A 15,002-nucleotide genomic window follows, 5' to 3' on the forward strand; every position below is an offset into this window, starting at 1 on the left:
ATGGATGATATTTACAAGGCAGCGGTATGTAGCACATTATTTACACTAAATCGGATATGGCCATTTCTAGACAATATATACATTTATTATTATTATTATTTCCTTTAAGTGATTCATAGATTCCATTCTTTTTTGTTATAGATGTTTATGTTATAGGTTTCCATACACTTCTAACAGTTTCTTTTATTACTATCTTTTCGTCTCGGATTGCAAAAACCCCCAATTTTCTTCACTAATTTAATATTATAAATATAATAATGACATCTTAGGATCAATCTATCTATACCTTCAACTAACGCAAGTTCAATGCACACTCCTACACCATTGTATGGTTCCTGAACCATTAACATATTTTAGAGGCTCTTTAAATATATATTGTTTCGGAATTTTCTTTGATGTTTTTTTAAATTGCAAAACTTATTATATTTTATTCAGCCAAAGAGTTTATCAAAGGCTATCACACGCAATACTGTATTTGACTTTATATGGAAGTGGTATGCAGGCACAGACCGACATATACATTTGACATGTTACATACACATTTACATTGTAAATCAACATCCCACAAAACCAGATATGCCTGGCACTCAGACTGGCTAATGACCTTCAAATCTCACTGACCTGCACAGCAACTGACTTGTGAGATTGTAACAAGCTGACTTGTGCGACACACCAACCAAGGCAGGGGTAGGCACTGCTTTTCTTTGTGAAGGACGTTGGACTTAACGTTTCTGTTCTACCAAAACTTCCCCAGTTCTAAATTTTTAACCATGTAAAATATTGCCTAAATCCTCTTTTTTTCTAGGAATGCTTAATTATCATGTGACACAAAAGCAGAGACTGATAGGTTGCTGCTATAGAAACCAAAACACATCTTAAAAGTACCTTTGTTGTTTTACGGGATCAAACTTTCAGATTAAAAAAGCACAATGACCGATCTGTTAAAGCCTTTCTGCTTAACATGAGCTCCACTAATGGTCTATGTAAGTGAAACAGCATCTTAAGTCCTCCAAGCCCATTTCAGCAGTGCCCTCTTCACCTTTTGTTGTCGTAGGTCCAAATTATTATGTGATACACTCTTTGTTATATTGTGTTTATGTTTACCCAATGCACAGCACTGTGATATATTGCAACATATAAGACCTCCATAAGCTTTTTCATAGACACTTCTAACTTCTGTCTAAATACAGGTACTTTGCCTACCCCCCCACACAGAAGTCAATAGCGGATAAAGATGTTTTTTCTAAAGAAAAAATACACAAAAGACACATCTGAGGTCTTGAAAACCTATGCAACACTAAATTTCTTCTATGAATAGCCTGGCCCTCTTTTCTTAGATTTAACGTAACAGCACCCATTGCTGAGGGATCCTGCCAAGTTCTGTTAGCGTTGTCCATCTTGCTTGTCCATCATATTATATTTTGTCAATTGTATCACAGAGGCTGTAGCAGAAGACCCTGTTCATATGGGTGATTGCATGGTAGAGGTAGAGGGTGCACTTAACCCTCCATGGAATTTTGGCATTCTAAAATTCTGTAGTCACCCACAGTCTTCTGGTGTCCCATGTAGTATGCTTAGATCCACCTTATATGTTTTCAGGTCAACATTAGTAACTTTTATTTAGTGCTTGTCCTCAGCTAGAACATTTTCTGTGGATGCCTTTGCTTATACACAAGTTATTTTTAGGGGTTCACATTCTGAAGGATGGCATTTATTACATGACCAGCCCCACATACCATAGATTTACCATTTTACAAGGACAAGCGTGTGGTTGGTTGAGTTAATGATGGATGGACTATTAACACCTGGATAAATATGGGGCTTTAAATAGTGAAACATCTATACCTTGTTTTCAGCTTTCAGAATACACAATGAATATTTGAATGTGATTGCCACATCCTCCATTTAAAACTGTACCTCCGTAGTTATTCTTATATATATATATATATATATATATATATATATATATATATATATATATATTCTAGTTATTCTCATGCTGAAGTCCACTACTGAAAGACCTGTTTATAAGGGCCAATTTGGCAACCACAGGGATACACACTTCTCTATGGTTAAAGCAATAACCCAGGGTTCACTAAAACAACAATGAAATCTAAAAGCACAAATCTGAATTTTATGTTATCTGCAATTTATGGTTCACTGGTAATTCAATAATGTTAAACATTATAAAAGGTATAACATAAAAATATATTAATTCCTTCCTCCTAATTTCCATTTTATGTAAATTATTTTGGAAATCATTCATTTTGGCTTAATTTAGGTTTAAAAGATGCCGATTAAGCACTTCATCATGACGCCGTCATGATTTTCCACTGTGTTTATAAGTACATTTTCATCCGAGAAATAAATCCAACGAAACATGCCCTTTTAAAGCCAAGTTCTTAAAAATAACAATGCATGCCTGTAGGTTGATTGTCTATAATGCAACGATGCTATCACTTTGTCTGAGCTCCATATAACAAGAATGATTTGAAGTCGAGGAATGTGCCCCTGCTGTCTGCACTTCCATTCGAGATATAAAGTGTATGAATTCTCTTGCTATATATAGTAGCATGGATTGGAACAATAGGCCCGAGGAACAATAGAAATGCAGACTTGGATACCCAATGGCATTATTCAGAAACAGCTGGTTCATCCATGAAATGTCACACATAGCCCTGGTTCTAAATAGGGAGCATATTTTTGGAATGATTGGTATATGGGGCATTATCAGAGATGAATGACCATGATGGACCATGATGGAGTGCTGGGTAGTGAGATTTGCCCTCTCATGCAATGAAAATATTGTCTAGCAGCCTGCAGATCGATCCAATGCGAGATACTTACCTTGCAGGATGAAGAATTTCATCTATCCTGTTAAATTCAGTTGTTACTTTGTCAAATCCTATATTTGTACACCAAATAACAGTGTTTCCAAATTAAAATATTTCCAGTTTATGCGTATGCCACGGGAGCAGCCATTTTAGCTTTCCATTCTTTATAAAGTTACCGCTACTCTTTTGAGGAAGCTGAAATAACTACTTTTAATCTAAATAATATATCGAAATGATTACACCGATAAAACCAAAGCACGTTCGCTATAAGTAACTGAAAATGTCTGAGGCAGACCTTTCATAATGTAGTGTCAGTCCTAGCGTTCCAATTAATATTTCACAATCATAATCGGTGAGACTTTGCCATAGGATACAGCGTGTGAAACATTGGAGGATAAGTCATTGCCTGCCTTGTAGGTTAATGTAGTATTTGATATGTAGCTTGCAGAATAACCAAGCTATTAGTATCAATTTTAGAACAATTTGAAGGCCTCCATAGAATGTCTAGCTCACATTTATGGCTCTTTTAGTGTTAAAAGCCACTGCGTAGGGTGCCACAGCACCTGTCACACGTGGTTGTCCACCAGGAGTCAGTGAACCTAAAGGGCTTTCAAGACCAGAATGCCATTTATCAACTTAACAGATACATCCTGCTAATAAGACCAACTGTGATTGGTCCCCAGTCCGGCAAATATCATTATTGACATGATGGACAATTGGTGATCTGTCTATCTAACATATATAGTAGCAAGCTATTAAAACAAAAGACGGAAGATACTCGGTATTTCACAGAGATGACAAGAGATGTCACCCACCCCTAGAGACGTCACCCACCCCTTGTCAGTTTTGTTACCCAAAGGTGGCAACTCCAAGCCATGCCTACAAAAGGCAATGAGCAGACACAGCTAAATTTAGATTGAATTTCATGATTCAATCACAATGCTAATACCAGTGCCAAACATAAGTGTTTGGAGCAGATAAAAGGCCTAAGGTTTAAATGCCAGCTCTGTAGAGATACAGGGAACAATCAAATACTTTATCTTTCTCTCTCCTACTCCTGTATCTAGCGGCTAATTATAGACTACATGCAACTGAGATCAGGTTACTTCAAACCTACAAAAGTGGCAACCGGCATACGCTTCTAAACTTACCCAGAGCCCCATGAATCTCGGTGTGAAGGCCAAGACAATAAAATACTACAGCTGTTTTTTTTTGCTTTTTAAATCCGAATACTCATGACAGTCAGAATTCACATTGCTCTCTAAAATGCAAAGAATCGCCAAGTATCATTCCTTTGTCCATGATTGGATTTAGATCTTTAAACATCCTTCTGCGCAATAGGAAAACCACAAACGATGTTCTTTTTCTATCATAGAAGGACTGTCCATCTATCATAGAAGAAGGGTCTGTTTTTAAGACAATTAGGTATAGTATAAAATGAGAAAAATAATTTACATAGATTTATATGAAATGATTTTGTTTTTGTGAGTAGGTCTCCACCCTGGTCATTTAAAAAAAAAAAATACACACTGAACCTTAAAAATAGAATTTTCAAAGAATGATCATTGCATAGATAACAATGAAAGAAAGAAAAGCACAATTAGAAAAATAAATGTAAAATTTAAAGAAAAAAAATTATATTAAAAAAATTAGGTAAAATATACTATAAAATATAATAAAAAGTAACATAGTCTTTTTTTAGGCAACACATTTTTGGGGTAAATCCTTATACAATGCAATTCTACAAATAAGTATTTCATGTAGTTGAATGTACAGTTTATATCTCCTTACACTCTTAAAATATAGGTAATTCTGTTATCATACATTCTAAAAATGACTCCAATGATCTGTTATCTCTGAATGTCTAAGTGGTATCTTTACATTGACACAGGTACAGCTGCTGTATCAGTAAAAGGCTTTATATGGTGATTTTTATCATTTGTATTTTACAATACATTTTCATCTTTACCAAGAAAATAACGATGGGCCAACATAAAATGGACCATTCAAAGGAGTTTTCTAAAAGGATAGGAATTAGTACACCTTTCCGAAATGTATATTAACTTTGTTTTTTTTGCTATCCTGGGCTAAAGTATACTGCCATACAAAACCAGAATTGGGTGTGGGACAGTGTCCCAAAGCTAAGCCCATTGCAGTTGGCTTCTCCTGCACTGTGTTTGGGTCTTTGCACACATCCAGAAGGACCTGCACAACTATGAGTATGAGTTTGTCGGAGCTCAGCAATAACTCTAATCCACCTATCTGTGGGGTAGAAACTTGTAGAAGATTAGTAAAATAAAATGCGAATGTTTTTGTAGAACATTTGGTAGACTAGTCATTTTTCTCTGCTCAAGTTTGTTGAAGTGTTTCTAATTCCTTCTTCTATCTAACATCAGTACTTGGTATGTGTATGTGGGAAAGCATGGTGAATGGCAGTGTTTGAAGGATTTTTAGAATGTAAGCGGGCGCTTCACAGAATCAGGCATATACTCCAACACTCGTATAAGAGTGCAAGTATTCCAAGGACTTTGCTTCGTCCCGATATAATATATCCATCAGGAAAAAGACATCGCACACCTCTTCAATGAAAATGGCAGTTTATTCCTGCATAAAGCAGAAGACATTTCGGTCTAGAATAAAGGAGCATTTTCATTGATGAGTTATGATATGTCCTTTCTCTTCATTTAACCGTCTGGAAATGTTTTAATATCCAACATTACCTGGGATACGAGCCGATCAATACAAATTTATCAGGGGAAATGTGTTTGATTTGACTACTCTTATCATGTTCCCATGCAAAACAGTTTTTTTTTTTTTATAATAGATTTATCTAAGTGTATACAAGTTGAATAGTATTTTGTTTTCTATATTATAACACTGCCTAGCTACGGTAGTCTATATTTCAGATAGAGTCTGTATTTCAGTTTTGTTAATTAGCCTATTTAAACTTTTTATCTGGAAATTCTACGTATAATATGAAAGGTATCAATGAATGTATCGTGTCTTAAAAAATTAATTAAAGTGTGAACATTATTTATGCGTGTACCATATTCTAGAATGGAAATAATTCTTTTAACTGTGATGAGTCAAGAACCCATTTCATTCATAGATTTCTTGTCTTCCTTTCAGGTGGAACAACTTACAGAGGAGCAGAAAAATGGTAAAAACCCCTCTAAAATATCAAGCGTATATTTTTTTTATGTATTACACTTCTTTTTTTTAGGTCTACTCATTAAAATGGCAATTGCTGCAGATCCTTATGTCTTCCTTGGGCAATTGCTCCCCCCAAATGTCTGCATTTGCTAACTGGCCTAGTGTGGCCATCATAAGTACGTTTTCCACCTCTGTGAAAGATCTGTAAGAGACTCTAAACAGAACACAAACTGCTTGAAATAAATGATGTTAATAGGATAGGCAGTGAACTTTCAGGATTTGTGGAACATAACACAAATAACCAACAAATATCCAAACCAATTAACCTTCCATTATGTCCCTGTATTAAAGTATTACGAATATCTGGCAGAGGTTAAATATAAAGGGACGTAACAGCCTGATGAAGGACAGCCCGTCTTTGAGACTTAAGTCCCTCTGTCCATATTTCTTGCTTGGATGTCTCTCTAGAATTTTTTGCAAGGTATGAGCATATTCCAGTGTTCTTCAGCCGTAGAATACACATTTTTACTCTATTCTTTCTCAACTATATATATTTTGTACTCCCCAATAATTGTCTGTTTATGGCCACTTGCATTGTTAGGAGGTATGGACCACTATGTAGTAACAGCCAATGCCTTTTTAAAATCCTGCCATATGGAAATGTCTAATTTTAGTTTTGCCTAACCTTGAAACTAACCTCAGTGAAGTAAAAGGCATACAAAGTATCTCCTATTGCAAGCATCTTGAGAAGTACTTACATTACATACGTTCACCATATAAGCAGCTGTATATATTAGAGAAGTTCTTTAAACATGTTTTCTTCTGACATTTTTCAGAGCATTGCACGAAATGCATCACAACATGGTCCTCATACACTTGATTTATATGCATACATGGAACTAACCATACTACACATTTATCAGAGTGTCTTAAAGCAGATCTGCACAAATCTAGTCCTCGAGGGCCGTATCTCTGCCAAAAAACAAAGGTTTGATAGATATTTAATGGAGATGCCTGTGCTCAAGTTGGAATATTAAACTATTGGGGCCTGTTGCAGGCCCTCAAGGACTGGAGTTGTGCAGCCCTGTTTTGAAGTAAATCCAATGCAATGATAGGGTTCATCTTCCACAAAATAAAGCCTTCATCTTTGTTCTTAAGTGATTGTACATTAATTTTTTCTTTCGTGACAGAATTCAGGGCAGCTTTTGATATTTTCGTACAAGATGCAGAAGATGGCTGCATCAGTACAAAGGAATTGGGAAAGGTGATGAGAATGCTTGGTCAGAACCCCACCCCAGAGGAGCTGCAGGAGATGATAGATGAGGTGGATGAAGACGGTTAGTATTTGCAACAGTTTTAGCACTTTCAATGTTCAATAATCATAGTTCTAGGGTTTATAATATTATGTTTATATATATATATATATATATAAAGGGGCTATTTAACTGGTCTTAAACTGGATATTCATATTCATTGGACGATACCATTGATTGCTATAGTGATAGAACCACTTTTCACATTTTGCACCAAAAGCACTTTTGCACAAAACCACCTTGTTGACATCTGAATTTCTCATTCTATTACTCATATACTTTCCAACACCCTGTTAACGTAGTAAAACAAAAATGTACATGGCTTTTAATTAAAAAAAATATCTGCATTACACCATTTGTAGCTGGAATTTCCTCTACAATAAAGTATATCTAAGGTACTGCGATTGGGATGGTACTAATTAAAACATTTTAACCTCAGGGAGCGGCACAGTAGACTTTGATGAGTTCTTGGTCATGATGGTCCGGTGTATGAAAGATGACAGCAAAGGAAAATCAGAAGAAGAGTTATCAGACCTATTCCGGATGTTTGACAAGTAATACTATTGTATCCAATATAAAAAAGAAATGTTAACTGAATTATTTATACTCTTGGTTACAAACTTATGAACATTCTTGTTTAGTATTTCCAAATCTAGCTATGCTCAGTTATTGCTTACACTAGACTTCTACAAAAACATTCATTTTCAGTACAGCAGAACAGTATTTCTATTTTTAACCCATTCACATCATTTTGCTATTCCATGCCATCATAAAGTGTTCTTTAAAGTCTTTCATGATAGTTTAGAACATCATCTATGTGCGCCACTACTTGATGCTTCTGATTGCAGCGGACTGTCTAGCAAAGTGATGACAGCCAGTCAGAGTCATATGATAACCAAGCGCATCAATCACGTGTATTCATATATAACGGATTGGCTCGCATTATCAGAGTATATTACATAACAATTTGGACTTACAGAAACAAAAGGTCAGGAGGGCCCTGCTTAAAAAGAATTTGTTATATGCAGGTGTTTATTTTCTCAGGTAATATGAAGACCCTTTAATAACATTTTAACTAACTTTGCAGAAATGCTGATGGATATATTGACCTTGATGAGTTAAAGATTATGCTGGAAGCTACTGGGGAAACGATCACTGAAGATGACATCGAGGAACTGATGAGAGATGGGGACAAAAATAACGATGGCAGAATTGATTATGACGGTAAGTAACAATCATGTCTTTATTTGGAATGTAGGAACGCATCCACAACTTGGTCAATCTAAGGCCAGCTGGAAGAATTCACTTTAGTTGGCATTGGCTTATGGAGATAACCCTTTAAGTATGTAGTATCATTACAGTCTAGATTCCATGACCACTCACTTGTTTTCAGACATGTAGCTGAATCGCCATCTTGCATTTTCAACCCCTTGTTAACACCAATTATGATGTAGGCAGCTCATTGAATGAAGCTCAAGCTGCTACAGACCAGAGCTGTTATTTAGGAGGCCAAGAGGACAAAGTATGAGCAAAATCCACAGGCCAAGGGTCTCAGTACAGGCAATCTATGAGGTAGTCAGCGTGTCTTTTTTGTGGTCGTGTATGAGTTTGTACCGGGCTTGAGACACAACCTATCATTGTTCCTGAAGGAAAGAGTCTGGATTAGACTACTTTTGTTTAAGCAAAGAAGAGACTGGATTGGGCATGACTAATCAGCTTTGGCCAGCAGCTGCCAAATGATGTACATGCGGCCGCCGGCTGGATATGCAAGGCTGCACATTTCCATAACATGACGCCACGCGTATCCTGCGAGCGGCCCCCACACTGCCACTGGAGCAGCAGTACCAGTGAATATTGGACCCTACCGGCTACTGGCCCACAAGCCTGTTTAGGTGTTTTATACACCATTTAGTCACAGTATAAAATATGTTCAGATATCAAACGCTAAAGGCTAGTAGCATTGTCTAGAATTCCAACTTCGACACGTACATCTTTGAATTAAACGAGTGTAAGTTGCAAAATCAGTCACATTTAAAACTAACACATTGTTTATTTCTGTTTCTTTGTAGAATTCCTGGAATTCATGAAGGGAGTTGAATAAATACGAGATTACCGCAACAAATATAAGCACCCTCTTGTTTCAAGATTTCTGGACTAAATCCCAAACTGCATCCAAATAAAAAAGTGAAAAGCGAGCAAAGAAAAATAAAAGCATTTTCAGATTTATCAACTAACTTCATTATTTTCATCCCGTTTTAGCTCTCCTCTTTTTGCAATATTGTCTTGGGTGACGCATCTCTGTACCTACTTCATATGTAGGAATTTATTTAAATTTTATATTGTATTATAATTACCATGTCGGTCTGCAAATATGTACAAAGATGTTTACTTCTTAACCCTTCGACAGCAAGAGGGTTGAACACTATGTTACACCAACAAAATATGGCGTGGGTTTAATCATTGGCAACAAATGATAATCAGCATATTACGTGGTATTAAAATATTCTGAACAGCTAATAAACCAATTTGCAAATATCCACTTTGACGTTGTCTGTTATAATTTACGTGGGGAAAATATTTCTGAACCGTACATGAGTGGAAATGGCATTTCAGTACAAGGTGGACTTAGAAAAGTAGAAATATGGTCCCTGGTAACTCAACCTGATAAAGTACCAAGATATGGCAACTATGTTATATGGAAACTTGAATTCAACACCTTACTTAACATAAAACTTTCCACTTACTGGGTATTATTATTATTATTGTTATTAAGGTTTTAGATAAAACTGGGAAGATAGAAGTTCCAACCAGGCTGAATTAACATCATGATAACGTTATCTACTAAGTATTCTTTACTGATGACCCAACCATACTCAACAAATACACACTATTGACTGAACTCGGGTTTTAGTGACAAGATCCCAAAACGAACCTGAAGAACAAGTGCCTAAAGTAGGCAAAACTCAACTATTAGTATACTGTAATGTGTGTATTGTTTTGAGTATTGCTGGGTAGTTACTGAAGAATCCTCGGCAGATAAAGTCAGCAAGATGGAACAGGCAAGGCTCATCTATCTGGTGACCAATGTATAACACACACATATGTCTATAGAAATAAACACATGAGACTTTCACTCTGGTTACAAACAGATTATGAATAAAAAAATAATACACTATATGAATGACTTGGTTCCTAGAGATATCATTCATAAACCTGTATTCTGTCATCCTGCATTTTCTCCTAGCAGGTTGATAGCAAATGAAAAGAAGGCAGAAGCAACCATCTCTTTAGAGTAAACATTCTGCAAAGCTTGGAGACTTCAGCATGTAATATAAGAGATTAACCAGGTCAACATGACCCTACGCCAGAATGATGGTGATGATGACTTTAGTATAATTGTGGAACCCTGCTATAGGTTGTGTGGTGTTACCTACATGGGCTTCATCTATAATCTATATTGGATGGGCCAAAAGGTTCTTATCTGCCGTCACTTTCTATATCATGTATGACACAAATACATGTATTGGATACAAAGGGACAGGGGCGGGAGTTGTTATTTAGTTTTTGTAACTCTTTTAATGTTGTTTATTATATAGGGAAAATACGTTTTCCTAGGTGTGTAAACTAGTCAAAGGGTCGTCAACTAAATCTAACTACAGCAAATATAACTATGGTTTCCAGTTGTGCTGTGAGTAACTTACCTGCCATGGACCTTGCTCTGGTCCCCCATAAAAACTGTATTAAGGGCCTGCATATATAAACTACGGCAGTTGCTCAGAAATAAATCAGCATTCTAAACCATTATTTATTACATTTTTAGGTATTTCTCTCCTAATGTAAATATTCATATAACGGACTATAATTTCTGTAGAAAGGTATTTTTTTGTATTAAAATAGTCCTTAATTCATAATGCGAAAAGTATGCAAACTTCTCTCTAGAAGGATTTTGTATCTTTGAGTACAATTTCAGGCTTTACATCTGCATAAGAAACATATGTGCCCTAATAAAGACTTTTAATATAAGATTAAGTATTTCTGATTTTGAAGCTTTTTATCCATTTAAGCAATTCCTTAAAAAATTCCTTTTTACATTTTAATACACATTGTGAGTTTCGTAAAGAGTTTTTTTTATGACAATACCGTCCAGTTTTTTTTAGGAATATAGAGGTCTCATCCTCCAGCTAGTTTTGACATTTAACACTTCTGTGAAAGGCAAATAGCCACACGTGCCTTCTAGGCTATTGCTGGGATTGGCGTGCTAAAAGAAGCATGTCTGGAATGGTTTGTGGCATGACTGTGTTTAATTACCGCAGTCTGAGATACATTTTGCTAATGAACACCACATGGAAAAAAAACTAAAATTGACTTGAATTCTAAACATAAATGTCCTCACAAAGTCATAAGGCATAAGGACAAAGGATGTATTAGGTAAAGACAAGAAGGTTGTCAGGTTTGGTTTGCTTATTTTTTATTAATAATTATATTATTATTTGTATTCATATTTATTCTTGGTTTAAATAGTGGAACGGTCTACTGAAAACCATCTACCCCCCGTGCCATTATTACTTTGTGTTCAGTTTATATTTTATTATAGAACATTTTCTGAGGGTGGGTGACCGTCATAACATAAGTTTATGTTTTACATGTGCATATCAATAGAACTACATGAAATAAGCCTACAAAAAGTTAAAACTGGTAATGTAATAACATCTCTGGGTTTTAGAAACATTGATTTTCTTTAATCTCATTACAGTATGTAAATAAAGGTGAGAGTATTTCATATTGAATTCCAAAATGTAAATGTATCAGTAAAGGGATGTAAAATAGGAGGCAAATGGGTAGTTATTACCAGTCTATGAGTACTATTGGAATTTAGTCAACTGACAACCGGTCTTAAATCTTTTGCTATTTGGATAGTATTGGTGAAGCTCACAGAAGTTATGGAGGTATTGGTTGAGATACAAAGTTGTGCACCCTTTTATTAGATGAGATCAAAAGGATATAACATTATGGTTGAAGGTTATGGTCCCAACTTGTTTAGGGGTTTAGTCTTTTCCAGCTACCACCAATTCTCAAAATAGGGGGTGTTGGAAGTACAATGATAGCCACTGTTTGTGGGGAACGACTTCTAAGTACTAGCAGAATGCACCAGGTGTGGAGGAGCTCACCCAAATTTTATAATATTTTCAAAAGGGTAAGCACCTTAAGTCAGGGTCAACTAGTAAAGGGTCAGTCTCCATTGAACGTAGCCGCAATCCATTTGTGGCTTCTTAGGTATCTGGATCAAGAAGCTGCAGAATTGTTATATGAATGTTGTGGTTTTATGATTCCTGTTTTGATGGGGAAATAAAAGGTTTTGTTGCTTTGTTGTATCTCCTTTGGGTGTTGTGCCTAAAAAAGAACAATGGAAAACCACCTAATATATCATTTATATTTTCCAAAATGTAATTTTGTTAACGATGATATATCATTGAGAAAAGTGATTCATTTGGTAAAAGAGCCAGGAACAGAGACCATGATGGCAAAGGCGGACACAGAGACAGCCTTTCGTTTACTTGTTCCGCATGTTAATGTTTAAAGTATTGTTTAATAAATAAATGCTGCGGAAAATTCCATTTTGGTGTCCTGAGTTTTTATTTATATTGGTGGGCAATATAAGGGTCATGTTTTGCCCTCCCTTGTTTTATTCAGATTTGTCTCTAAAATGAATATTTACATGGGTTAGAAAAGTATTTTTATGGATATATATTTATCTTAAAATGAAAAAAATATTTTGATCGTGGGGTGCTTTAAAAGACTATAGGCATGAAATGCATTGTAGACGCAGGTCAGTGGTCTCAGCTACCAATATGTGGTAGCAGCACCCTCTAGTGGTTCGAAGTTGAAAATACTTTAGTTGGCTTTTGGAACGTCATAGTGTACTAATTCTGCTGATATTAGAGTACACCAGGGGAGGGCTGGCAGCCCAAGGCCTGGGGGGCAAGTCTAGTCAACTGGCCCATTGCGCCACCAAAGCGGCTGCGAGCGACATTGAAAGCGGCTGTCGTGCGGCAGTCACTCCACCGGCGCCTAATGAAATCAAAGCGGCCGGCGTGCACGCACCGCGCCGCCCAATGGCACTCCTATCATGCCAAGTCAGCCAGTACATGCTGAAACCTAGCTAGCTGCCCCCCTTGTGTATTGATGGTGCCAGCAGTATGGGGTCTACACATCACTTACAGCCACCCTGTACCAGCATGTACTGGCTGACTTGGCATGATAGGAGTGTGATTGCTAACAGCAAGCACAGTCCCATCATGCCTAGGTACCAGCATTTACTGGTTGCCTAGGTATGATAGGAGTGTGATTGCAGTGTGGACGCCAGGGCTGGCTTTGGGGTATGCAACCTGTGATTTATGCGTGTAATTTAGGGGGTTTTAAATATACCTTTTAATTACGTGTTTTTTTGTGAATTCCAATTGATCTATACCTGCAAAGCTGGGGTTGTGTGTTATTCTGTAGATCCATATCTGCTATGCTATGTTTCCATACATTATTTATGTATACCTGCAAATACAGGGTTAATATGTCTTATTCAGTTGATTAATACCTGCAATGCTGTTTCCATGTATTTATTTGATCTATACCTGCAATGCTACGTTTCATATACTATTGTATACCTGCAAATACAGGATTTGTATGTCTGATTCTGTTTATTTGAGATCACAAGTGAATTTCAGTTGATCTATACATGCAAAGCTTGGTTTGTGTGTTAATGTGTTGATCTATACCTGCTATCGGCAACTGGGGCTAATGTTAATATATATGGGCAGCAGGGGCATCAATACACAAGGGGCAAAAACACTAAGGGGGGTATAAACGACAATACAGTGTAAAAAATCCATCCTGATGTAGACGTCTGTGACGTAGATTGTGTCCTGCTGTTTTTGGTTATCAGTGTAGCAGAGCCTGTCCTCGGTGTGTGTGTGTATAGGTGTTGGTGTGGCAGAGCCTGTCCTGGTGTGTGTTTGGGTGTTGGTGTGGCAGAGCCTGTCCTGGTGTGTGTGTTCGGTTGTCAGTGTGTCAGAGCCTGTCCTGGTGTGTGTGTGTGTTTGGATGTGGGTGTGGCAGAGCCTGTCCTGATGTGTGTGGGTGTCTGTGTGGGAGAGCCTGTCCTGGTGTGTGTGTGTTTGGTTGTTGGTGTGGCAGAGCCTGTCCTGGTGTGTATCTGGGTGTCGGTGTGACAGAGCCTGTCCTGGTGTGTGTGTCTGGGTGTCGGTGTGACAGAGCCTGTCCTGGTGTGTGTGTGTCTGGGTGTCGGTGTGACAGAGCCTGTCCTGGTGTGTGTGTCTGGGTGTTGGTGTGACAGAGCCTGTCCTGGTGTGTGTGTCTGTGTCACAGAGCCTGTCCTGGTGTGTGTGTCTGGGTGTCGGTGTGACAGAGCCTGTCCTGGTGTGTGTGTTCAGTTGTCAGTGTGGCAGAGCCTGTCCTGGTGTGTGTGTCTGGGTGTCGGTGTGACAGAGCCTGTCCTGTTGTGTGTGTGTCTGTGTGGCAGAGCCTGTCCTGGTGTGTGTGTTTGGTTGTCGGTGTGGCAGAGCCTGTCCTGGTGTGTGTGTCTGTGTCACAGAGCCTGTCCTGGTGTGTGTGTCTGCGTGTCGGTGTGACAGAGCCTGTCCTGGTATGTGTGTTCAGTTGTCAGTGTGGCAGAGCCTGTCCTGGTGTG

At 37.5% G+C, this 15,002-nt stretch overlaps 1 protein-coding gene across 1 annotated transcript; it reads left to right on the top strand.

Annotated features, from left to right (window-relative positions):
- On the top strand, positions 1-9,443 carry LOC149285452 (troponin C, slow skeletal and cardiac muscles-like). Its single transcript, XM_089495311.1, has 6 exons — positions 1-24; positions 5,964-5,994; positions 7,178-7,324; positions 7,740-7,854; positions 8,388-8,524; positions 9,370-9,443. Exons 1-6 carry the CDS (start codon positions 1-3, stop codon positions 9,399-9,401), a joined length of 486 nt encoding a protein of 161 aa, XP_089351437.1. The 3' UTR covers positions 9,402-9,443.
- Positions 9,444-15,002: the final 5,559 nt, after the last annotated feature.

This window comes from Sceloporus occidentalis, unplaced genomic scaffold, assembly GCF_023333645.1.
Source record: "Sceloporus occidentalis isolate IW3139 unplaced genomic scaffold, rSceOcc1.0.p SCAF_79, whole genome shotgun sequence".
In the NCBI taxonomy this organism is placed as follows: Eukaryota; Metazoa; Chordata; class Lepidosauria; order Squamata; family Phrynosomatidae; genus Sceloporus; species Sceloporus occidentalis.

What these genes read in the sequence shown, in the direction of transcription:
- LOC149285452 (XM_089495311.1), top strand. Translation starts at nt 1, where the DNA reads ATGGATGATATTTACAAGGCAGCG. An exon ending in AGATGAGGTGGATGAAGACG is followed by an intron (nt 7,325 to 7,739) that starts GTTAGTATTTGC and finishes TTTTAACCTCAG; the next exon opens with GGAGCGGCACAGTAGACTTT. An exon ending in TGGCAGAATTGATTATGACG is followed by an intron (nt 8,525 to 9,369) that starts GTAAGTAACAAT and finishes GTTTCTTTGTAG; the next exon opens with AATTCCTGGAATTCATGAAG.